The sequence below is a fragment of the Lepidochelys kempii genome, chromosome 15, assembly GCF_965140285.1.
Source record: "Lepidochelys kempii isolate rLepKem1 chromosome 15, rLepKem1.hap1, whole genome shotgun sequence".
Taxonomy (NCBI): Eukaryota; Metazoa; Chordata; order Testudines; family Cheloniidae; genus Lepidochelys; species Lepidochelys kempii.
Genome location: NC_136394.1, coordinates 14,829,333 through 14,855,393, shown reverse-complemented (window position 1 = coordinate 14,855,393; position 26,061 = coordinate 14,829,333). Strand labels below are relative to the sequence as shown.

At 41.1% G+C, this 26,061-nt stretch overlaps 2 protein-coding genes across 11 annotated transcripts in view; one reads left to right on the top strand and one right to left on the bottom strand.

Moving 5' to 3' along the window:
• The window catches only part of PI4KA (phosphatidylinositol 4-kinase alpha), a 101,199-nt gene extending 98,665 nt beyond the window's left edge, over nt 1-2,534 (bottom strand). The window contains exon 1 of one of the 6 annotated variants that reach the window (XM_073312507.2): nt 2,339-2,534. In XM_073312507.2, the coding sequence (XP_073168608.2) occupies nt 2,339-2,485 (147 nt within the window). In that variant the 5' untranslated portion in view covers nt 2,486-2,534. The other 5 variants (XM_073312503.2, XM_073312502.2, XM_073312505.2 and 2 more) reach the window with 5 other exon arrangements.
• SNAP29 (synaptosome associated protein 29) lies at nt 2,264-24,716 on the top strand. Of its 5 annotated transcripts, XR_012155020.2 has the most exons (8): nt 2,810-2,937; nt 4,151-4,544; nt 8,908-9,104; nt 11,066-11,151; nt 13,348-13,452; nt 15,413-15,598; nt 21,712-21,989; nt 24,547-24,716. XR_012155020.2 is itself a non-coding variant. In XM_073312511.2 (7 exons), exons 2-6 carry the CDS (start codon nt 4,290-4,292, stop codon nt 15,568-15,570), a joined length of 801 nt encoding a protein of 266 aa, XP_073168612.1. In that variant the 5' UTR covers nt 2,812-2,937; nt 4,151-4,289; the 3' UTR covers nt 15,571-15,598; nt 24,547-24,716. The 5 variants fall into 5 exon arrangements, 4 of the variants coding, with proteins under 4 accessions (XP_073168613.1, XP_073168612.1, XP_073168611.1 ...); XM_073312511.2 differs by lacking the exon at nt 21,712-21,989 and having other exon boundaries at nt 2,812-2,937; XM_073312512.2 differs by lacking the exons at nt 2,810-2,937; nt 21,712-21,989; nt 24,547-24,716 and adding an exon at nt 2,264-2,599 and having other exon boundaries at nt 15,413-19,795.
• The last annotated feature ends 1,345 nt before the right edge of the window (nt 24,717-26,061 follow it).

Sequence of the window (26,061 nt, the reverse complement as noted above, 5' to 3'; positions counted from 1 at the left end):
ACATACCAATACCATGCATTAAACAAAGAGTAAAAAGAAAAGGAGTACTTGTGGCACCTTAGAGGCTAAGAAATTTATTTGTATCCAATGAAGTGAGCTGTAGCTCACGAAAGGTTATGCTCAAATAAATTTGTTAGTCTCTAAGGTGCCACAAGTCCTCCTTTTCTTTTTGCGGATACAGATTCTTAGATACTAAGGTCAGAAGGGACCATTATGATCATCTAGTCCGAACTCCTGCTCAACACAGGCCACAGAATCTCACCCACCCACTCCTGAGAAAAACCTCTCACCTATGTCTGAGCTACTCAAGTCCTCAAACTGTGGTTTAAAGACTTCAAGGAGCAGAGAATCCTCCAGCAAGTGACTCCTGCCCCATGCTACAGAGGAAGGCGAAAAACCTCCAGGGCCTCTTCCAATCTGCCCTGGAGGAAAATTCCTTCCCGACCCCAAATATGGCGATCAGCTAAACCCTGAGCATATAGGCAAGATTCACCAGCCAGATACCCAGGAAAGAATTTTCTGTAGTAACTCAGATCCCACCACATCTAACATCCCATCACAGGCCATTAGGCCTATTTACCATGAATATTTAAAGATCAATTAATTACCAAAATCATGTTATCCCATCATACCATCTCCTCCATAAACTTATTGAGTTTAATCTTGAAGCCAGATACATCTTTTGCCCCCACTGCTTCCCTTGGAAGGCTATTCCAAAACTTCACTCCTCTGATGGTTAGAAACCTTCATCTAATTTCAAGTCTAAACTTCCCAATGACCAGTTTATATCCATTTGTTTTTGTGTCCACATTGGTACTGAGCTTAAATAATTCCTCTCCCTCTCCGGTATTTACCCCTCGGATATATTTATAGAGAGCAATCATCTCTCCCCTTAACCTTCTTTTAGTTAGGCTAAACAAGCCAAGCTCCGTGAGTCTCCTTTCATAAGACAAGTTTTCCATTCCTCGGATCATCCTAGTAGCCCTTCTCTGTACCTGTTCCAGTTTGAATTCATCCTTCTTAAACATGGGAGACCAGAACTGCACACAGTATTCCAGATGAGGTCTCACCAGTGCCATGTATAACGGTACTAAAACCTCCTTATCTCTATTGGAAATACCTCGCCTGATGCATCCCAAGACCGCATTAGCTTTTTTCACGGCCACATCACACTGGCAGCTCATAGTCATCCTATGATCAACCAATACTCCAAGGTGCTTCTCCTCCACCATTACTTCTAATTGATACGTCCCCAGTTTATGACTAAAATTCTGGTTATTAATCCATAAATGCATAACCTTACACTTCTCACTATTAAATTTCATCCTATTACTATTACTCCAGTTTACAAGGTCATCCAGATCCTCCTGTATGATATTCCGGTCCTTCTCTAAATTGGCAATAACTCCCAGCTTTGTATCATCCGCAAACTTTATTAGCACACTCCCACTTTTTGTGCTGAGGTCAGTAATAAAAAGAATAAATTGGTCCCAAAACTGATCCTTGAGGAACTCCACTGGTAACCTCCCTCCAGCCTGACAGTTCACCTTTCAGTATGACCCGTTGTAGTCTCTCCCCTTTAACCAATTCCTTATCCACCTTTCAATTTCCAAATTGATCCCCATCTTTTCCAATTTAACTAATAATTCCCCATATGGCACGGTATCAAACGCCTTACTGAAATCTAGGTAAATTAGATCCACTGCATTTCCTAACATGGCTGCTACTCTGAAACCTAAACAAAGAGTGTTGCTTTAACTTGACGTGACACAGGCGAAAAGAACTTGATTCTTATACATACCATAAAAACAGACCTAATTATTGTTCTACTAATTCCCCCTAAAAAACTAGGTTCCTTAGGTACCTGGGGAAAACTTTCTCTCAGCAGGTTGTTAGGACAACTGTTCTTCAAGAACAAAACCACCGGGATATTTTTAAAATCTTCTTGAACATTCATCAACGTTCATAACCTGAAACCAATGTCAGTCAAGCTCTTAGCTTGGTTTCCCTACAGGTGAGCCACACAAACATCACGCATAGATCCAGCGTCCACACACATAAACCTTGACACTCCGCGACACACGGGCTCCACCCCCAGGCATGACACACCCGCTGCCTCACACGACGCACGTCCCCCACACGTAGGACGCCCCCAGGCATGAAACACCTACCACAGGGCGCGCAGCGCGCTCCACGCAGGACACGGGCCCCCCACACGGGGCACACGCTACCCCACAGACATGACGTACCGCTCACATACGGGACACGCCCTGGCGCCCCACCGGCAGGACACCTGCCGCCCCCAGAGGGATGGGAGGCGCAAAGGCGACCCCGTTACCTTCTCCAGGGGAGCGGGTCTCTGCACGGCCAGCGAGCGGGACAGCGACAGCACCGTGTTGAAGTAAAAGCCCCGCGAGGAGCCGGAGCCGCTTCCCCGCCCGGCAGACGCGGCAGGAGCCGCCGCCGCCGCCGCCGGGGCCGACATGTTGCGGGCGCGCCGCAGGGTAGGGCGGGGCGTACCCTACGATGTTATCCACTCCCTCACCACTCCTCTCGCGAGCATCCCCCACTTCCCGCGGGAGCGCCGGGCTCCAATCAGGTAACACATATGGCGGCGCCTACGTTGACTTCACTTCCGGGCTGGTTTCCCATCCTCTCACGGGCAATGGATTATCCCAACTCTCAAACTATACCCCCCACTCGAGTGCTGGAAATGGATTATCCTAGCCCCGGCCTGAAGGTTCCATAGCCGCCCGCTTCCCCGTCACATACACATACACACACCCCCCCTCAACAGCGAGTCATGATAGTTTCTCCCAGCCGCTTCCCCTGCGCAAGGGGCAGCGATGGTTTAAGCCAGTCGTCACGGGGTGGAGGAGCCCGGCGGGTGTTGGCACCGCTCAGGCGGGCGTCGGGGTCGCTGGCGGGCGGCAGCTGGTGAGTGGGGGCTGGCGCGCGCGCGCGGCTCCGGCCCCGGCCCCTCAGCGCGGGAGCGAGGCCAGGGGGTCCCAGGGCCCCTGCGAGGGCCGGTGTCCCGGCTCCGCGGAGCGGCAGGAGTGGGGGCGTCTCGGAGACGGAAGGGGCGTGGGGCTCCCCCGATGGGCGACGGGGGCGGGGGGACCCCGCCGCGTCCGTCCGGGGCTCAGCCCTCCACCCCCCCCGCTCAGGCCCGGTGCCGAGCAGCGCGGGGCGAGGATACACCCACCCCCCGGGGGCGGCCCGTGCCTGAGGAGTGTGTCCCCCTGCGGCGTCATGGCTGAGAGCGGCCCGCGGCGCCGCAGCGCGGGGGATCTGGGCCGCGACCGGGAAGCTGCCGAGGAGAAGGTCCCGAGGAGAAGCTGCCGTGCGGCAGGTCCGGGAGGAGAAGGGCTAGAGAGCAGGAGGCTCCATATGGGCGGCGGGGGGGGGGGGCTTTAGGTGTCTCGTGGTATCCATTAAAACGAGGGGTGGATGCCCGGGCAACTGCAGTAGCTTTGTGTCTGGAGTTACTTGAATGATTGTCGAAGGGGAATGCTGACTCCTTTCCCCGCCCTCCCCCTCCTCGCAAAGGAGAGTTAAATCTACAGTGATTTGTTGAGTCTGTTCCCTACAGGTTCCTATACTGCCTCCTCACCATAGTATCCGAGCACCCTGTAGTAATGCGTTGAGCAACGTGACTAATATTTGTCAAGTGTGGCTCATTCTTTCTCTCATCCTCTTTCCCAGGGGAAAATTAAATGTGCAGTGTAATGTTTTGTTTGATAAATGATACCTACGCTGTGCTGTGAGTCAGTATTAGCAAAAGCAACGTTAAATAAGTACCTGTGACGCTTGAAACAGAAGGTAGTGCGATCTGTGATGGCTTGTAGATCCTGTGGGAGTCTGTTCCACAGTCTTGAACTAGCCCTTGAGAATTTGCAGTTGCCTGCACAGATGAGTTTTACCGTGCAATGGAGAGATCCATTGTGTCCCAGATGCAGAGTTTGTTATAGGGGGGGAAAGAACGGAAATACCAAGATGCAGTTTCCCACCCAGATATAAAAATGTATTTGCTCCTCTCTCCCTTATGTATCTTCTGTGGTTCATATCACAGCTTATATTTTTATACCTTAGTGAACAATTTTTCTTAACTCAGTGTTCTAAAGATAAATAAAAACTGTTTCCTTTACAGGTAAAGATTTTTCATTCTGTTGAGGTTCAATCCCTCTGAACAATTGCTGTAGGCCCTGGGAATGCCAGTGTGACTCCAACCTCACTTTTCTCTAGTTTCACTCACCCTATAGCAAAGGGAGAAAACACACACTGGCATTATGTCATCTTACACAAAAAACTATAATCCCTTTGATGATGATGATGATGATGATGAAGGTTTGAAGCCAGTCAAGTGGAACAATGGAAATGATATCTTTGATGACCCTACTGACAGGCAACATAGGGAGGCTACAAATAAACAGAGGTATCTTCAGCAGGAAGTTCTGAGGCGGGCTCAGGCCACAGAGGACAGCACTAATAGATCTCTTTCCCTCATTTATGAATCTGAGCAAATTGGAGTAGCCACATCAGAGGTAAGTTCTTAATGACAGTAATATTGATTTTTTTCAAGATATAATCAAAACTTTACGAAAGTGCCTTTTTGGTTTATTTAGTCACATTATTAAACTGACTCAGCAATGTTAACACTAAACATAAAGAGATCGGTAAGGCCCAGATCTTGTAAACATTTAAGCCTGTGTGTAACCTTCCTCAGTAGAGTAGCATGAGGCTAAATGAGTGCATGATCAGGAGACAAGTTTGATTGTGATAATATTTTCATGCTGAGTGCCTTCAGTTTTTAACTAATCATATAAAAAAGGTCCATATTGGCCTACTGGTCTTATTAAATGTCTGAGTTGTCTACACAGACTTCAAAAACACCTGAAACCAGGAAAAAAATCTAGTTCAATACCCTAAAAAGCCTTAACCAGAAGTGCCTGCTGATATTTTGCATGCTGTCATGGTGAACTGCTTTATAAACTGTATTTCAGGGGGTTTAAAGTGAAAACTTTTAGAGGTCTTTTATCAAACACTCCTATTAGTTTATCTTGGTAGTCTGTAGAAACTGTTCATTGTTGCAGGGGCTGGGAGGTGATACTGGCAATGAAGCTGTTAGTTAATTTGTTTTTGTTTGTTTTTAAATCCAAGTTGCAGCTTCCTTGGCTGCTTTAAAGTCTTGAGGAGAGCGTATCTGAGTTCTCGCAATAAACCTTTCCTTTATAGGGTCTGATTAAGACTCTGATAACATTAGTCTGATGTGTAACTGTATTTTGATAAAAATGCCAATTAAAAATTAGCAAAGCCTGTGTAGGTATTCTGTTACCACAATTGTTGTTCTGCTCCACAAATGAAAATGATTGTTCTAACTGTGTAAAGTCTGATAGACCTTCTTTTTCCTATTAAATTGTGGCCTGCAATTAATATAGCACACTATCCAATGTGTTTAGGCTCATCTCTGTTAATCATTTCCCTTAGTCTGATGGGGATGTTTCAGAATAGGTGATGATGAGACCTATTACAAATGTATCTAGAGTCACTAATTTGGTCTTCTGGGCTGCATCATCTGTTGAGGGAGGATGTTTGCTCAAATGGTAGTAATTGGTTTGCGTATATAATTCTGAGGGAATGCATAGACACAAGTCATATAATTGTCTATAATAACTTTCATGAGTAACTTGATTTAGATAGTAAACTCTTCAATATACGCACTTTGAGAAGTGGTAATAAATGTTCTCTAATAGTGGAAGGAAAAATCCAACCCTTATCACAAAACAGTTTGGTCTGTTCCTGAAAATCCAAAAGAAATTTGCAGTGTAGGCCTGATTTAGTGTTAATGGTAGAATCTGAATGGCACAGAACTGGTTGCTTGAGTGGGGAAACATAAAGTAAAAAGAGAGACTGCAAGACTGCTTATCTAAAATTCAGTAAATCTAGGAAAGAATATGGACAGCAGTTCTATTTTTCATTAATGCAACTGCAAGCAGATGGATTCTGGCTGTGTATCTTTGATATTTCAATGTCTTAAACTGCATACCTGTGTGCTTTAGAATTTTAAAACTATAGGCTGTAGGAATCAGTTAATGCAGAAAAGACTCTTATAAGAAAATAGCACTAACATTTTTCTATCAGTGGATGCTTTCTGAATGACCTAGTGCAGACTATTCATGTGAGAATGATACTCTTTGTTAGTGAAAATGTGGAACTGAAATAATTCTGACAGCATTACTTGCCTCACTTGTGTTGATTCTGCATTGGTAATCTCTTTTCATCTCTATACTTCCATGGTAAAATGTAACATACCTTAGCAAGGGCAGATAAAGGTGTTAAGACCTGATAAAAATGGTGACTCTAACAAGTTTCTAGATCTTGTTCACAATAGGTGGCAGGAAGTTGGCATTTCTTATTAAGAACTGTAGAGCTAATGAAGGCTACAGTTGCCTTGAGCTGGAGTTGGCAGTTATTGATTTTAGTGCCACAGGGCTAGACGCCTTAGAAATACCTCAGGGAGAAAGAGGCGCTTTTTTGTTCAAGCATGCCTGTTGCCCTCTCTGCATTTTTTGCTTTCTCTTTTATTGGTTCTCCTCCTCTTCCTGAAAGCTTTTAATCATCCTTTTTCACAATTGCCACCACCCTGAAATGTAATTGTCAAGTTCTTGTCACTTTTGTTTGCATGCATCTAATGCTGAATACAAAATTAAATTAATAAGGAATCTTATTTCCACTTTTCTACTGAGCTTGTAATAAGGAATAGGAAAGTGAAACTAATTCTGCTTCTCCATTTTCATGAAGCAGTAAGAAGCAGTCCCTTTGGGTGGAGGGCCAGAGAGCTTAGCAAGGTGCTGGTTTGATTACTGCTTACAACTGCAGGGTAAAGATTTACAAACATTTGTATTAGCAGGTACAGTGGTTCAAATCTGAACCATTTCTGTTTGTCACTTTCATCTTCCACATTAGAAATTGCTGCATGCATAATTAAGTGTGGTATGAGGCAGCGCATGGTCTAATGGATATAACACTAGGCTGATACCTAGGAGAGCTCTGTTCTGTTCTTGGCTCTGCCAGTGATCTGCTGTGTGACCTTGCCCAAGTCACTTCTTTTTGTGCCTCTGTTTTCCATCCACCCTTTGTCTGTCTCTTTTAGACTGTAAACTCTTCAGGGACTTCAAATAGTGCCTTGTGCAGTGGGCCTCAAGGTGAGCTGAGGCCTCTAGGCACTAGCATAAAAAAATAATAAATAACAAATACATAAAGGAAAGTTAGAGCCTGGAGAACAATGGGTTTAAAATGTAAGAAAACTTACACTATATTTATCCTTGATTCTTTTGAAAATCTCCCATTGACATTAATGAAAATTCTGCAGGTAGAATGAGAACAAAATAGCTTCTTAAATCTACATGTTTCAGAGTAACAACTATGTTAGTCTGTATCTGCAAAAAGAAAAGGAGTACTTGTGGCACCTTACAGACTAACAAATTTATTTGAGCATAAGCTTTCATGAGCTACAGCTCACTTCATCGGATGCACGTAGTGGAAAACACAGTGGGGAGATTTTATATACACAGAGAATATGAAACAATGGGTGTTACCATACACACTGTAACAAGAGTGATCAGGTAAGGTGAGCTATTACCAGCAGGGGGCAGAGGGGACCTTTTGTAGTGATGATCAAGGTGGGCCATTTCCAGCAGTTGACAAGAGCGTGTGAGGAACAGTGGCAGGGGGAATAAACATGGGGAAATAGACGTCAAGAATTATAACATTCAAAAACCAGTCGGAGAACACTTCCATCTCTTTGGTCACTCAATTACAGACCTAAAAGTGGCAATTCTTCAACAAAAAAACTTCAAAAACAGACATCAAGGAGAGACTGCTGAATTGGAATTAATTTGCAAACTGGAAACAATTAACTTAAGCTTGAATAGAGACTGGGAGTGGATGTGTCATTACACAAAGTAAAACTATTTCCCCATGTTTATTTCCTCCCACCCCACTGTTCCTCACACGCTCTTGTCAACTGCTGGAAATAGCCCACCTTGATTATCACTAAAAAAGGTCCATCTGTCCCCCTTCCTTCCTCTGCTCTCCTGCTGGTAATAGCTCACCTTACCTGATCACTCTTGTTACAGTGTGTATGGTAACACCATTGTTTAATGTTCTCTGTGTATATAAAATCTCCCCACTGTGTTTTCTACTGCATGCATCTGATGAAGTGAGCTGTAGCTCATGAAAGCTTATGCTCAAATAGATTTGTTAGTCTCTAAGGTGCCACAAGTGCTCCTTTTCTTTTTGCAGATACAGACTAAGGTGGCTGCTACTCTGCTATTTCTGTAGCTCACGAAAGCTTATGCTCAAATAAACTTGTTAAATCTACATGTACTTCGCAAATCTGTGGTATATAGTAGTAGTCAAAAAGCGGTGTTTAAGAGTTATTGATGGGCCAGGAAATTGAAATTTTATATAAAATTTCCACATATATAATATAAATTAGAGGAAAAAAGATAAGGTTTCAAAATATTGGAAGTAGCATGTCATGGAGAGGGGTGAATATAACTTGTCCAGTAGTCTAGACATATGTAAGCAAGGAGGGCTTAACTCAAATTTCTGGAAGGATTCAGTATTCTGGCTTCCTGTTTCCATCTAACTGGATCTCCTGAGTAAGAGCAATATCTTAAAGCTGTGACATTTCAAATGCATGTACGATAAACAAAGAGGATCTTTCTTATGCTAAGGAGTCGTATAGCAATTCTATATAATTATCCATAAAACACAGCCCACTACAGACTGAAAAGAGGAAATGCAGCTTTTGAAATCTTATTCCTAAATGTTAAAACCATTGACATCACAGTCTATCCCTTGACTTGACTAACTTCCATTTTTCTGTTAATTTCCCTTTAGGAACTTGTACGTCAGGGTGAGGCACTAAAGCGCACTGAACGAATGGTGGATAAAATGGACCAGGATTTAAAGATTAGTCAAAGACACATAAACAGCATTAAGAGTGTCTTCGGTGGTTTTGTAAACTACTTCAAATCGAAACCTCCAGAGACCAAGCCTGAGCAGAATGGAGTCCCTGAGTACCAAGGAAACAGCAGGTGAGTAGAAAGAGAATTTTAAGAGTGGTAGTGGTCAGTTGGAGTTGGCAGCAGAGGCGACGCATAGGTGGGGCATGTCGGGTTTTATTAATCCTTTTTCACAATTGCCATTGCCCTAGATTGGCTTGCAGAGGAGGGAGAAGGGCTCTATTCTCCCACTGCACCTGCCCCCAGCAGCCCCATATGTAACATGCGGTGGGGGGGGGGGCACTGGGCAGAGGAGACATGTGGGGTGGTCATGTGTCCTCCTCTTTCAGTTGTGCCCCCACTGCTCCCCCAGTATGGGGAGGCACGAGTCATCTATGGTTGGCAGGGAGACCTGCCTCTTAGCAGAGAAGTCTTGCAAACTGATCCCATGCACTGCAGGATGTAGACAAAAAGAACACTACTCCATCATGCCACCCCTATGGCTGGAATAGCTTTCTTGAGATGGTCTGCAAGGCCACTATCCCCTTCTCTATTCCGATCCCTTCTTAAAATCTTCTACTTACACAATTTAGAAATAGCCAACACGTTTTAGTTTAAATAACATAACCTCCATTCTCCTTTATTCCATGCTGTGTACTAGCCTGAGTAATGGTCATCTTACTGACTTCTACTCTGTTGTGCTGTGTCTGATATTGAACCCCAATTCTGCTCTTGAGTCTGCATAACCACTAGAGTCAGCACAGACCAGACTGCAGCGTTGAGGCTTTAGTTTGTAAGCTCCTCAGGTCAAGGACCAAGTATTTCATCTGTATTGTGATCCCCTAGCACATATTTCAGTACTCTATACTAATAAATATAAGCCTCTGGAATTTTGATCAAACCAGCATGCGTTTCTGCCCACTCAACATGAAAAGTCTTTTGATACTTAAATGGTCAATCAGTCAAATATTGCAAAAAATATTTGCAAAATAACTAGTTGGTTATATGTTAAAGGCAGCTAAATCTTTAATTTTCTAACTTGATTTCAAAATTTGGAAGAATGTTTTTAAGCCTTAGTCGTGGAAATTATATTGCTGTGAGTTTGTACTGGTATGTGCAGCTATATTTCATGGGGTAATAAGGACGTTGAATATTCAAAGCATTTGAAGACAAAAGCGCTGAATGTGAGCTAAGTGTTTTTCGTGATCTCGAGAGAAAATCAGTATCACAGGATGGTAAGAAACTACATTAAATATGACTGGTCTAAAATTGAATAACTTTTATTCTGAAATGTTCCAATTTTTCAGTGACTTGTAATGGGAAAGCAGGTTCTTTCAATTGTATGTTGTAAACTTGCAAGATGGGGACTATTTTCTTCTCTGATGCTTTTGCTAAAATTTTTCTTTCTTTGGTACTTGTGGTAAGAATAATTTCATATTATCTAGATAGTTTAATGAGAACTGTGTAGAGGTTTGTAGCTGTACATCCTTGTAAATTTGTGTACCAGCTTTAAAAAAAAAAATTAGGAAATCCAGAGCTGGACCCCTGCCATAATCAAGCATACTGAAAAACTCCCTCCTATTTATCCTGTGGTCTTATACTCTTTCTCTTTCCAATTTACTAACAACTCTGAATAAAAACAAACAAAAGTTAAGCAAACTGACTTCTTAGAGCAGAACCATGTGACATTCACCTTCAGTGCAGCAATGTGTGAATAACACGGCAACATTGTATGTGTATTGTTGTTTCAGGGGAGAGGGCAGGTTACTGTACGGTATTTGGCTATATGTCTTGGCGAGTGCCTCTACTGGTAAAGACTGGGGGCTTGATTCTGTTCCCACAGAAGTTTATAAGAATTTTGCTGGTGACTTCAGTGGGAGCATGATTGAGCCCTGTAAGATTAAAAATGAATGTCAAGAGAAGGGGAACTGGTTCTAAGTAAGAAGCAATTCGCTATCCTTAAAGGAATTTGGAGCCTAATCCTATTCAGTCGTTACAGAATTCAACCAATGGGCACCAAGAATATTTTCTCTATTTTTTTTCTCTCTCACCAGATTAAAAGAAGCCATGGTCTTTAGTAAAGAACAGGAATCAAGGTACCAGGAGAGTCATCCAAATTTAAGGAAGCTGCATAATTCTGGTTTGTTAATTTATTTGATGTTGCCCGTCACTTTGGGTGTACTTTACATAGCTTAGAGCTGTGTCTGTTTAGCCTTCCTGGAAAGAGTATCATCACATATAGACACTAACAATAAAGAGGCTTGCAAGATTCAGCACCTTTCCTTCCTCATGCAGTTGCAACCTAAGCAGTGTACAAGAACCTACCTAATGTTTTCAAGTATAGCCATATCCTGTGTATGTCAAATGATTAAAAATGGTTCAGAAGGAGCACATTTGAACCATGTGTTTCTACTGCTTTCAAACATGGCTGACTCCCTTATCAATATAGATGTAGCTAACCCTGGTCCAGGAGACATGTCTTATTCATACAAAATAGCATGTAGGCTTTTGTTCTTTCCCTAGCTTTTGTATTAAGCAAACTTCAGCTAATGTTGGTTGGTGCTGAATGGCCATAGCCTGCTTTAAATAAGGGCCCATTTTATAACTAGTCTTCATTTATATTTGTGAGGGTTAGAAAATACTGTTGTCTTTGAAATAGATCTATAAATAAAGCAACACTGTACCTTACTAATCTAATGCATGCTGAAAATGTAACAATTGAGTATAATTGTGTGAGCTTGGTGTTTGGCACTTAAATGGTTAATTTCACCACTTCGCATTTACCCTGTCACATAGGGTGCAAAAATGATACTTCTGGCTCTGTATTGTTTGTCTGCCGACAGATTAGAGAGCAAACCATTAATTTACAACAAGAAGGCTAGAAGCTTTTCAATTAATTGAAAAGAAACACAAAATTTGAAATTTCTTGTGTTAAAAGGTCTAAATAGATCTCTACAGGCAACATATGGAAGCTGACCACTAGAAGGCACAAGAGCTTCCTTATGACTTGCCCATAAGGGGCACTGTTTGGCTTTCGTGGCTTTGGCCCAGTTTTTTTCCCAGCTAAGTAGCAGAACTACAGAAAGCAACACACATGACTTTAAAAAAGGAGGACTTGTGGCACCTTAGAGACTAACAAATTTATTTGAGCATAAGCTTTCGTGAGCAACAGGTCACTTCATCGGATGCATGCAGTAGAAAAGAGTGGGGAAATTATAAATACACAGAGAACATGAAACAATGGGTGTTACCATACACACTTTAACGAGAGTGATCAGGTAAGGCATCCGATGAAGTGAGCTGTAGCTCACAAAAGCTTATACTCAGATAAATTTGTTAGTCTCTAAGGTGCCACAAGTACTCCTTTTCTTTTTGCGAATACAAACTAACACGGCTGCTACTCTGAAACCAGGTAAGGTGAGCTATTACCGGCTGCGGGGGGGGAAGCAGCCTTTTGTAGTGATAATCAAGCTGGGCCATTTCCAGCAGTTGACAAGAACGAGTGAGGGGCGGGGGGGGAAGGGGAATAAACATGGGGAAATAGTTTTACTTTGTGTAATGACACCTCCACTCCCAGTCTTTATTCAAGCCTAAGTTAATTGTGTCCAGTTTGCAAATTAATTCCAATTCAGCAGTCTCTCGTTGGCGTCTGTTTTTGAAGTTCTTTTGTTGAAGAATTGCCATTTTTAGGTCTGTAATCGAGTGACCAAAGAGATTGAAGTGTTCTCCGACTGGTTTTTGAATGTTATAATTCTTGACGTCTGATTTGTGTCCATTTTTTCTTTTACGTAGAGACTGTCCAGTTTGACCAATGTACATGGCAGAGGGGCATTGCTGGCACATGATGGCATATATCACATTGGTAGATGTGCAGGTGAACGAGTCTCTGATAGTGTGGCTGATGTGATTAGGCCCTATGATGGTGTCCTCTGAATAGACATGTGGACACAGTTGGCAATGGGCTTTGTTACAAGGACAGGTTCCTGGGTTAGTGTTTTTGTTGTGTGGTGTGTGGTTGTTGGTGAGTATTTGCTTCAGGTTGGGGGGCTTTCTGTAAGCAAGGACTGGTCTGTCTCCCAAGATCTGTGAGAGTGATGGGTCGTCTTTCGGGATAGGTTGTAGATCCTTGATGATGCGTTGGAGAGGTTTTAGTTGGGGGCTGAAGGTGATGGCTAGTGGCGTTCTGTTATTTTCTTTGTTGGGCCTGTCCTGTAGTAGGTAACTTTACAAGAGTCAGATGACAGAAAGTCAGCTGTCAGTTAGCTAGAGCAATTCTTAATAGTTCTGAATCATTCGTTTGTTTATGAGGACTAAAAATGTCTTACGTTGTTAACAGACTACGATTTCAGTGGAACCAATTCAGAATCTTCTGTCCAACCCGATGTTTATCCAAAGAATCAACATCTCCGAGCTTACCACCAGAAAATTGACAGCAACTTAGGTGAGTTAGAAATTGAAGCTATGTGACTTAACATGATTTCCATATCTTGCTATTTATAGCCTGAGAGAATTCAGAGCAGTCTGTTCCCAACTAGCTGTGTCCTTAAAACTTTGCGTTTAGTTCATACACAGACCTTTGGTTATAAAAGCTCCTCTGTGTATGCAGTTTCTGTTTCAAAAGCTTCCGCCTGGTAGATCTGCTACATGCTTTAGGCCAGTCTTCATGATTAAGTCCCATCATGTTTCACACATACCATGAATTTAGTAGTCCACTTCTTGTCCAAAATGGATTTTAACCAGATGGCGGACTGTTGTAGGACAGAAGACACAGTTTAGTAATAGATCTGAGTTAAAAATGCTTTTAATGTAAAACCAGCTATAGATTGAAACTGGCTAAGATTATTGCAATAATATAAATCTGTATGGAAACTAACATCTGCAATGGGGTATCCCTGCTGGGTCTCAGTATTTTCTTTTCTCTGTGCTCCTATGGCTTTTGTTTCAATATTGGACTCCACTGAGACAAAAACAATTATTCAAAGATGTTTTGGTTACTGAACTGCTGAACAATTTATTTTTTAAAGAAAACCACACCACAGTTATCCCAAAACTTTTTAACCTGATACCAATTGCCACTTTGCGTAATTTAAATATCTTGCCTTTGACTACATCAAAATAATATCTGCTGCATGTTTAACCAGTTGCTGTGCAGACATTCCTATGCAACATCTTTTCAAATGGATGGAACAGGGTCAAGCAGGATCATCCAGCTATGCTGAAAAAGCACATTAGCTGGGTATTACTGATGATAATACCAGTAAGGAAATACCCATTTTAGCATTTAAATATCAAAAATATGAATAGCATAGTCTCCTGTAATGTAGAATGTACCATTTATTTTGCATAGTATGTTTGGTTTATGTGAATGTCAGTAGTGCATCAGTTTGGATTCTGAAGCCTTCGTAAACAAATGCTTAAAACTTTATTTTAATGAGCTTAAAGTTCTGAAGAAAATGGAAAAAATTGGAAGGAATTAAATCCTTAAGGTGTGGATTTTTTCCTCTTTCTGCATATGTTAGTACTTCTGAAGAAAGTACAATCGTAATCTGTTTTATTCTATATAAAATGCCTCTGTATGCCTCTTGTCTGCTCTGTCTGACCTGGAAAGAGTGATATGGAAGAAAACAAATACGTGAAGAATCAGGATGCTGAGCCATAACTGTTACGATAGATATAACAACTGTTCTACTCCCACTCCATTCTGAACTTGTTCGTTTCCAAAACATTGCCAGCCAATTGTGCAGTAAACTTCTTTTCTGCAGCTAACTACTTCAAAGAACACATTCTAGGATATAGGAACAAGTAAACCTGTTCATCCACATTAAACAAACTTGTACCTTATGGAAGGAAATGCTCTAAAAATCCGTGTACAGAAAGGGGGTGTATTGCAAGGATTGGAGCTTTATAGAATTAACCATTTTTACGCCTGTGTATTTTGATCTTTCTTGATAATAAATATCAGTTTAAAGAACAAACTGTGTTGAGAGACTGCTCATGTTAGGGTGTCAAATGTACAGAGGCAAGAAAAAATATATATCCATCCTTAAAGTAAAGGGAGAAAGTTAACATGTCTAAATATATTTTAGACCCGACAAATACCTTAGTTTATCAAGATCAAATTTAGTTTTCACCATTTATTGTGTCTTTTTGTTTGCAATGTACTCACTTTGAGCAACGAAAACTGATTAGTCACTTTTCTGGTACTAATGCACTGCCAGTGTTATAACATTTGTATTGCAAATATTGTAGGGGGATCGTTAAGCAGCTTTCACTGACACTTGGTTTAATTTAAGGTTTTGGGGGAAATGGGAGGAATTTTGACAGCACCCATTTAAATGGCACCTATATCTTGTAATTCCTGCTGTTTTGAACCTTCATACTCCCTCTCTCTCCATTGGCAGATGACATGACTTCTGGGCTTGGCCGTCTGAAAAACCTGGCTCTGGGTCTGCAGACAGAAATTGATGAGCAGGATGACATTCTTGACCGGCTAACCGGAAAAGTAGACAAACTGGATGTCAATATTACAAGCACTGAAAGAAAAGTCCGACAACTGTAAAGTCTTCTCAGAAATTCTTTCCTTCAGTGTAAGATCTTCCTGGATGTTTATCTTGCTGGGGGTTTCCTTTGTTTTTTTGTTGTAAATCTTGGACAATATCCATTTCTTACTTTGTCAGTGGCTTAGCTTCATTAAAATTGCAGAATCTTGAGTGCAACATAGGATCTTAAAACACTTCTTAATATATACATATGTGTACATTGGATAGCACATCTTTCTGCATGTGGTTGCAATCCTTCACTCTGGATTCCTGCTCATTTATATTATGTGCCATGTGCATATAGGAATTTTCAGTCTACATGTTTCAATGCCCTTATCCTTAGAACTGTGGCAAAGAAAATAACTAAATTTTGCACCTGTTTTGCAAGGAATTGTTTAAGAATTTAAAAATAGCTATATGTAAACATACAGATTACCAGCTGAATGCTATCCCCTAGCATTTCTGTGTTCGCTCCTAGGGAATCTCAGAGGTTTCCAAACAACTGGAATAGCTGTCAAATGTGACATGCAATGATGCTGGTACTAAAACTGTGTTGGTCCCCTTCTGCCTAGGGGGGAAGAGATGCTGCACGCTCAAAAATCCTCCACTGATGGTAGTGGTTGTCCTTTTATGTGCTGCTTTTTGCCAGCCGACTGAGTAGGTGGCTATTTGAACAGCAGCATCTCTCCTAAAAATGGAGATTTGGACTAGTATTTCAATTTTAAAAATTTTAATTTTTTCAAATAGGAAAGGTGGAGTGGGGGAGTTCATGGCATAGTCTTATGTGATGACTATTTCTTCCACCCACAACACCACTGTTGAGAAATTAAACTTGCACGTATACCTACATGCTCTCCAGCTTTCTGGCTTTTTAATTTTTAGTTCGTACAGATGACAAATGTTTTAATTATTTCCAGTTTTCCAAATCCAAACTGGAATCCACCTACTAGTTTTTTGTTTTGTTTTTTTCCCCCCTTATGTCTTTGTAAATAACACTGTTAAACAAAATTTATTTTAATTCAACAGCTGTGGGAAGGTAACAACCAAACGGTCACCACCTATCTGCCTGATTGGTGACGTCTCTAAAACGAGCCGATTAATAACGATTCAGATCTTACTGGACAAGTATCCATATCGCAAAATTTACCACCACATTTGACAGTAAGAACCTAGTTGGCAGTTCCAGCAGAGAGACCAGCAAATTAAAACCCTGGTCACTGCAGCTGGTCCCTCCAGATTGTCCTGGCACATCGATGAGCACTGTGGAGAAGCTTGCATTGCATACAGCTGCCTATGCTGCGTGGTGTGCTGATAAATGGAAAACTTTGGTGTCTAGGTCTGTTGATTCAGCACCTTTCATAATCGCTAAATTCACACATTTTTCCCTTTTTTAAAAAAAGACTTGTTCAAACACTTAAAAATCCCATCTTCTGACTTGGTGTGAACATACTCCCCTTGGCGCATAAAGGACTTAGAGAATTTTCAACCCTCTTGTTCTGTACAGTCTGTGTAGGAAAGTAAAGCATTAAACCATCTGAACTTCCTTGCTGTTGGGGGCAATGTTACTGGAAAATAACTCCTCCAGTGCTCCTGGCAATTACATTTCTCTGATGTGAAACCATTTGAAAACTAGTGTATGTTGCATGCTGCCCTGCTGGTGTCACAAATGTCACTTTGCAAAGAAAGTGGCTGCCACCAGCAAGAAACACACAGGTGCCAATTATGAGAGTATTCTGCTATAGATCTTCATTACCTTTTAATTTTCTTGTTGTCTCCCACCTGAAAGTTTGAAAAAGCCTGTTACTACCTACACATCTTGTGCCCTTGTGTATACATACCATTACTAGCGCTTTTTCCCCATTGCCAGAGTATTCGTGAGTGATTAGCTGTCTCATTTTAATGTTAAGGCATTTATTTAGAAAGTAACATATCTTGAACTTGTAAAAAGCTGAAAGCATGTGAGGGGAAGGAAGATTGAAACGTTTGTCCTACCTACCTTTGATGGCTTATTTAAGTACTCGTCAGAAAAAATAGCAGTTGGAGGGGGGAAGTGCTTTGTTTTCTTGCTATAGGAACTTCCAGAACACAGTGCTGATTGACAGAGGCATATTTCTTTTCTGGGTCCAAGCTGTGTGTCTGTATCCTATCCCAAGTTTAAAAATTGTGGAAAATTCCACTACCAGTTAGTAACACGATTAACTTATTTGAAATCTGCCTTCACGTGTATATGCTTACCCCACAACTAGACTTTTCCTAAAGTAAGACCTTGGTAATCAGTGTGCAGGCTGAATAGTTTTCTCCATTGAGTTGTAGCTAATGGAGAAGAAATGTAGCTAGAAGATCCAGCTATGTGTTCATGTATATTGAAAAACAAGAGGAAGATGGGGCTTGGATATGAACAGTGATGGCAGTAGATTTGTTAGTTTAACAGGGGTGCCTTTCTGACATAATTTAGTTTAAGAAGAAATAGAAGAATTTATTTCACAAAACAGACCAGACTTTTTTTAATAATGTAGTTTTATCAGCCTTACTAAAAGCTGCTTGTGTCCTTAGGGGAGATCTTTGCTATAAGAAATCTACTTTGGCTTTTAAAACATTTTGATCATTACACATTTCAAATCAGAACTCAGAATTACGTGGGAGTTCTACAAAGGCCTAATTTCTCATCTCTTTACTCAACCCCGTTCACCCTTGCCAGTCGGTGACATCTGCTATTTCCTCATTGTTTACGGGCTTCCTGCTCTACTAACTTCTGTGGTCCTGTTTTAAAGGATTGCTTTCCACATTCGGGGCTCTTTTGTGGCGATGACAGTTGTGTTTAAGCATAAACTAAAATCTGCTGCAAGCCGAACTCCTTTCCTAGCTTTCATAGAAAATGCTTTACTCTGTCTGCTGCTAAAAAACATAAAATGTTCACAATGGGAAGAGAGCAATGCTGTGTTTTGTAATACAGTGATGAAACTCTTGCTGACTAAAAACTATTTTGCAAAAAGAGGAAATAACTGAAAAGCTGACTTTTTTTTTTTCTTTCCTAGAAATTTCTGCCTTCCCATGCTGCTGAAGGCTTAATTTTTGTAACTAGTCTTTTAGATCCTGTCTAAAATACCATTTCATCTTTCTGTCGGGTACCATTGAGAAACTTATCCTCTCGTGTTGGCTTAAGCTTTTTAAAAATGATTCTGCAAGCTTACCCTTGAGTGCCAGCTCAACCAACTATTCTGCTTAAGTGTGCCTGTTAGCAGGGTAGCTCCCTTTCTTTACAGCAGAACATCACTGGTGATACTGTAGACTAGGCAACGTTTATTGGCTTGAGTGGCAGTTAGTGTTAAATATCTAAATAAGGTTGCAAAAACTTCTATGCAGGCATCTTTATAAAGTAAGACAGGCTCCCTCATAGGAAGATTTATTTCTTTAAATGAGATTAGGGGTATTACAATTCAGAATTTTTTTCTTCCTGAGCACAGATTTGACAATAAACAACCCTCTTTTAAAAAATTAAATCTGGCTATTGGTTTGTAATAAATTGTACATATAAAACTGTTCTTGAGCATTGAACCAAAACTGCACTAAATAACCTAGGGCAGCCAAGATGTAGGCTCTAAGGCCCAGTTCTTGCACTGGGAACTGCACAGGCTGAGTCTGACTGAAATCACTGGGGCTTTGCCCGGGCACAGGGCTCTGCATGGTACTCCATGCAGGATCATGGCCTACGACTTTGTGTGTGCATACAGAATGTCTAGAAGAAACTCTTTGACTGTATTGAGGCTACTGTATTTAGATTGTATGCAAACAGTACTCTGAAAATTTAGCTTGTTTGTCTAAAATTTCAGTTTTTTACATGATTGAAATGTAAAATATTTTGCTGTTTAATAGCTTTTGTGAATGTTCACCTTATGTAAAACTAAGAAATAGAAAATACTTTTTCCAGCCGTTCAGCCTTCAGAACAAACTGACTTTTGTCGTTCCTTTTACATAGATACGTCCATAGGAAAGAGAATGGTTTTGGCTTTGAAATTTGTGTGACATCAGCATTATAGGTAGTGATGATTTGACTACAGAACTGGCTTTTTTTAAATAGTAACATACACCACACAGATTTAATACTTTTTTTTATACAAGCAAAATTGAAGTTTGTCTTTCTTTAATGAAGGATTTAAACTGGATTATAATTCAGCAATTTAAGATGTCAAATGGAATCTATATTGAATGGTGAGATGCTCAATAAAGGTGCTTATTGTACATGAAGACTTGTTGCATTTTCTTTCCAGGGTGAAAGTATCGTTACCAGATGCTGGAAACCATCAAAGTATAATAATTGGATTTTTTCCAGTAAAAGGATATTCTTTAACTGAGGATATTTCCATTATAAATAACATCCTGTCCACTCCCAAAAGTTGCTATAGTGTGGTGTCATTCTTAGGAGCTACAAATCTGGAAGGAGATGCTTTAGCAAATCATGTAACTTCACCAGTCATTTGCTGCTGAACGACAACCCTTAATACTATATAGGAAAACTAGGATTTCCAATGCATGGGCCTATTGCGATTGCTGTGACTGGTAGCAGATGTTTTTGAGAGTGGGGTGAAAGAGTTGAATTTCTGCCTGATCCTGTGGTGGTCACTTTAGACCCTGAATCTTGGGGTTTGGCATGCCCTCAATTAACAAGCATAGCTTTAATTGTTGGTAATAAAATGTAGACTTTATTTCAAAACATCAAAATCCTGCCACAGTATTTGACTCTAGCAGTGAATATCACAGGTTGGCTACATTCTGTGTAAGGGACAACGCTTAGGGAATAAGGCAATCAAATTATGCAGTGTGCTGCAAGCTTTAAACCAGCAGGAATGTAGTTTAGGGCATGGTCCCCAGTCTGGTCATACCAGTATTTTCCAAGGTGCCTGTAACCATGGTGGTGATAGTACTTGTGTTTGGGGAGAGTAATGTGGTGTTTGGAAATCTCTGTATGATAAGGATTTAAATACCTCAGTGCCAGTTAGTGCCACAGGAAAGAGCCTTTGAAGGTCTTATTGCAAGAAATTCTCAGTAGAAATGAGGAGCTAGTTCTTAGAGGAATCAGAATGGTGCTTAGAATTGAAGTATCTACTACAATTCTAGCTGCCACTTGTATCCCTCAGCATGGATCTTCTACAAGTAGGAGGTGAGAGCCCCTCTCCTCCCACCTAGTAAATGGGGCAGACAAATCCTCAGGAGTGCAGCAGGGATGTTGGAGAGAAGTTAGAAACACTGTGTACTCTAGTCTCTTCTGGGTCTCAGCTCACTATACTTATGTGCAAACTTAATTCTAGCAATTGTGGAAGAAATCTATCTGGCTTCATGTGAAGATACGAGGGTATTTTCTTTATGGCTAGCCAGGTATTTTCTCCCTTTTATGCTCTCTTAAAGGGTTTCCTTGACCACAACTGAATCCTTGGCTTTCTTGGAAGTGAGAAAGGGAAAGGGAGGTGAAGGAGAGATGCTCATGCAGTTATGTAGGCAAAAAAATGGAATGATTGTCCTTTTGGAAGAAACAGATACCCTAACCTCTGCTGTCTGTCTCTTTTCCTCCCTGCTGCTCCTTCTTCTTTCTCATCATCCTCCACAACCCCTTTCTCCCCCCTTCCACCACACAAACCTCCAGGAAGGAGGGAATTCTCCCATTTTTCATTTCCTTCAGTGTGCCTTTTCCCCAGGGGAACAAAAGATTTATAGAATCCTGGGGCTGAAAGAAAGGTACAGTTGACCCCAAAATAAGATGGCTCCCAAACTATTACTAGGAGGCTGTCTAGATGTCTCGTTAGGGGCAGGGGTTGTCTAAATACAATAACTTGGTAGCTCTGCACCAGCTATAAAGAGCCTAGCTGGAAAACAATCAGGCTGTGACTACACTATAGACCAAGTGGACGTCCCTAGCAAACAGATTCCCATTGCTGTGCATTGATGCCTTGTGGGAGAACTGACCTCATTGACATCCTAATTCTGTTTTTCTTGGTTTGTATAGCTTTTTTAATTTAGTTTATTTGTAAATATGATTTTTCTGTTTATGGAAAATCAGTTCTATCCAAAGATGAGCCCAGCACTCTATATAAGCAGGTTACATTCTGCCTCCAACAGTGTTTGGTTGGTCTTGTCAGTGCGCCTGACCATCCTTCTGTTTTTCACAGCAACTGGGGCAACAGAGATGTGATATGTGCTACTGAGACTGTCATAAATATAAAGGGAAGGGTAATCACCTTTAAAATCCCTCCTGGCCAGAGGAAAAATCCTTTCATCTGTAAAGGGTTAAGAAGCTAAAGGTAACCTCGCTGGCGCCTGACCAAAATGACCAATGAGGAGACAAGATACTTTCAAAAGCTGGGAGGAGGAAGAAAAACAAAGGGTCTGTGTCTGTCGGTGTGATGCTTTTGCCGGGGACAGAACAGGAATGGAATCTTAGAATTTAGTAAGTAATCTAGCTAGATATGCGTTAGATTATGATTTCTTTAAATGGCTGAGAAAATAGCTGTGCTGAATAGAATGACTATTCCTGTCTGTGTGTCTTTTTTGTAACTTAAGGTTTTGCCTAGAGGGATTCTCTATGTTTTGAATCTAATTACCCAGTAAGGTATTTACCATCCTGATTTTACAGAGGTGATGCTTTTTACTGTTTCTTCTATTAAAATGTTTCTTTTCAAGAATTGAATGCTTTTTTCATTGTTCTAAGATCCAAGGGTTTGGGTCTGTGGTCACCTATGCAAATTGGTGAGGATTTTTACCAAACCTTCCCCAGGAAGTGGGGTGCAAGGGTTGGGAGGATTTTGGGGGGAAAGACGTTTCCAAACGACGCTTTCCTAATAAAAATAAACCCAGATAAATGTTTGGTGGTGACAGTGGAAGTCCAAGGGCAAAGGGTAAAATAGTTTGTACCTTGGGGAAGGTTTAACCTAAGCTGGTAAAAGTAAGCTTAGGAGGTTTTCATGCTGGTCCCCACATCTGTACCCTCGAGTTCAGAGTGGGGAAGGAACCTTGACAGAGATACTTTGGGTTTCTTTTTCCTTCATTGTGGCAAGGAAGGGATTTGGAGAGGGGTTGGAATTTATAAATAACGTAACCAAATGTCCATTGTCCCTAGAATGTGCTGGACATTGCCCTTAAGAGTTTATAATCTAAACAAACAACATGCATGCACGCAGCAGTGGGTGAAAGAGAGGATGTTGCATGAGATGTTTTGAAACTCTCATTTAAAAATGTTTATCATTTGCCTTTATTTATATAAAGCTGTACCCAGACTTGTTATCAGATGTGTTTAGGTAAAACAGAGATGGATTAATGTTTATGTATTTTGTTTTTGTTTCACCAATACCAATCTATTTACTCATTGGTTTTAATCCCTTTCTATGGTCATTTTAATTCTGTATTCTCCTCCTCTAACTTAACCCTGTCCCTATACCCCACTTTCCCTTCCCCGTGTCTCTGCACTGGGACCCTTAACTTTCCCCCCAGTTTATTCCCTATTCCTCCATCCCAGTATTTATCTCCTTCCCTTCATTGGACCTAACCACCTTACCCCAGTGGAAAAGAAAGGGGTTCTGCTGATTGTTGATAAGTAGACCTCTCTTCCCTTTGCCCCTCCCTTGAGTCCAAATTCTTCTCAGCCCAGGTAGTGGGCTGGAATTCAGGAGACATGGGGTTCAGATCCTGGTTCTGTCAGTTTCTTTGTGTAACCTTGGACAAATCCTGTGCTTTAATTCCCTTTCTGTAAAATGGGGGTTGTAATATTCCCCTATTTCACAGGGGTAGTTAAATTAACCTATGATCAGGAGGTGCTTGGATGCTATTGTGATGGGGGCCATAGTTAGCTAGCTAGAAAGCTGTCCATGCTAGATGCTGATCTGTTATTGGTTGGATTGATCCCTTCTCAATGAGCCCTGTGCTGTTTTAGCTCATTGAACAGTTGGTGGTTGGGTTGTGGTGTCTGGGGGGCGGGGGAAGTTCTTCAGCCACAATCGCTGCCGAGCTGTTCTTTTGAGGCAGACCAATACTGTAGTGGTGCTTTCATCACAAGCTGAAAGCAAAGGAAATGAAGATGATTCACAGATGCTTAGAAACTCTGGCTACACTGGCTTTCCTAGCATTTCTAGGTTAGAATTTCTGGAGAGGCATTTCCTTTCAACAATCTCCATAAGCTAAATAAACTATTTTAAAAAAATGTTTGTTTTACTGATCTGCATCTAGACTGTACATTTCCCACTCCAGCTAGTGTGCTCCAGTGCTGGGTTTATGTTGGCAAGCTCTCAGGAGCCTGAAGGTTTCCCGTGTGTGTCCAAGGGAGGTGAGCATAACCCCTCCCCATATGTAGCACATGGTTTCAGCTGAAACCTGAGGCTTCTACCAGGCAATAACAAAGCCCACTCTGGTTAAGATGGAATAATGCTCTGTTCTGGACTATGCCCTTTTAACAGAGATGAAGGAGGCAGCAACCTGTCACCCTAATTCAGCAAGGCATGTGCCTAACTTTCACCATGTGGATAGTACAATACAAGTCAATGGGGTTATTCGCATCCTTAGTCAGACACATGGTTACATAGTTGCTGAGTCACTCAGGACCTGTGTGTGTTGGTATCTTGGAGCATCTTCAATAATTTCTAAGGAAACTTTTTTCTACCCCAGGCTTGGTGGGTGTCAGTACTGTGGAGACAGTTCTTGTGAGAACATATTTTTGTTGTTTTTTGACCTTTTGTGGTTCTCTTTCATATAATAGAATTTGAACAGTTCAAAGATTTTAACTGAAACTTGAGAAGCTTTGTGAAATTGTTGAGTACTTTTGTTGGGGCTGTATATAAAATGAGATGTCTTCGCAGAGAAAAGATTCATTCTTGAGATATATTCTTACCCTCTTTCTGTGATGATTTTTAAACTATTCAGTTAGCCATTGGCCATGTACTATCATAGCCCTACCTGACTTTGTTTTATTCTGAATTTCATCAACTGCTTTCCCATTTTGATATCTCTTTCTGCAGTATATCATGACTGGAGTGTTGTCAAATAATGAAGGAGCTGGGAGAGAACAGCCAAGAGGGATAACTTTGAAAATTTGCTGACAAGAAGCAATTAAAGGCAATGTTGGGATATAGTGAAAGATGGAAAATGTTGAAACTCGCCAGAAGTATCAAAATAAATATCAGCTACAGGCGTGTCTCTGAAGTGAATTTCTCTGGTGCTTTGCACAGCTATCATCAAAATAAAACAGATGGACTGTGAAATGTGTGAGCAGACTGACAAATTGGAGTCAGATCTTCAGGAACGTGTCCATAGTGATGTTCAAAATATCTTTTCCCTAAAATAAGGAGATTAAAAGCATCTATGCACTCTCATATTTTTATAATACAGAGCAGGAAAGTTAGCCTCAATGTAGGTCAAATATAACTGAAAACAATTTTGCTTGTAATATGTGATCGTGAGTAGATATGAGCAGCCAGTGCCAGCTGAGACAAGCACTTTAGTACATACTAGCTTATTTCTTCCTAACACAGTAAGTGAAAGGATAACATTCCCATGAGTCTAACCAAGTAGCCCATGCTAGTCAATGAGGGCCACACTGGCAATTTGCCAGGTTCACGAGGGCCCAGCAAGTTGTACAAAATGGATCATATTGCATCTGCCTCATTTTTCAGATTATGATGTTGGTCAGGATGGAACAGAGCATTCTGGGATCTGTAGCCTTGACTGACTGTCCTCATTTGTAATACAAGGATAAATTCAGGCTCTGTTTTAAGTCTGTGAGCTGTATTTTGCCCTCCCTGTTTTAATCCAAGGGTAGAATGGGTTTAAAAGTGCAATAAACTTCCCCTCCCCAATTCCCAGGAAATTACCTCTGTTCTTTCTCTTTGTGAATGAGTATGGTCAATCAGAGCCCAGGCTTTGCTCACTTCACTACCTAATCAAGGCTTACCAGTATGTAGTAACTAGAAGTAGCAGTCAAACTGTCAGGAACTACATCTTAAGCAGGGCCATTCATGTTCAGGGTTGCTAGAGGAAGATCTGGATGTTATTGAGGTATCTTTGGGAGGACCCATGAAAATAATTTATTCTAAAAATAACTATCTGTGTCAAAATTAATTTCCTCCTTTCACACACCCCTTCTCCTCTTCAAAGGCAACCAAATATCAGTTTAAGAACTGAGGCTCCCTATTAGAATAGGAAGAATTGTTTACTACTAACAGTTATATTTCAGCCTTCATAAAATGAAAATAAGCAGAGCCTGACAAAACGGAGCAGATTCATTTCTGACACTGGCTACACAATTTCACTTGATGCAGTTGTGTTTTTTTCATATGCTCACATTAGGATATTGTTGAATCAGAGAGTGATGTGTGGAAGGTCATAACAGAACAGATGGAATTCTGAAAGGTCAAAGTCGGACTCAAGAACATTTTCTTCCCACTTTCCTTTTGCTCTTGAGTGCGGCACGGCTCAATGCTGACAGATGGTGGCTCAACTGCAAGCCGCTTCACCAGAGGACTTACGTAAAATCT

Bases quoted from the DNA above. Each gene is read 5' to 3' on its own strand.
- SNAP29 (XM_073312511.2), top strand. From the start codon at position 4,290: ATGTCATCTTACACAAAAAACTATAATCCCTTTGATGATGATGATGAT. The intron at 4,545-8,907 runs GTAAGTTCTTAA...ATTTCCCTTTAG, and splicing joins TTGGAGTAGCCACATCAGAG to GAACTTGTACGTCAGGGTGA. The intron at 13,453-15,412 runs GTGAGTTAGAAA...CTCCATTGGCAG, and splicing joins GAAAATTGACAGCAACTTAG to ATGACATGACTTCTGGGCTT.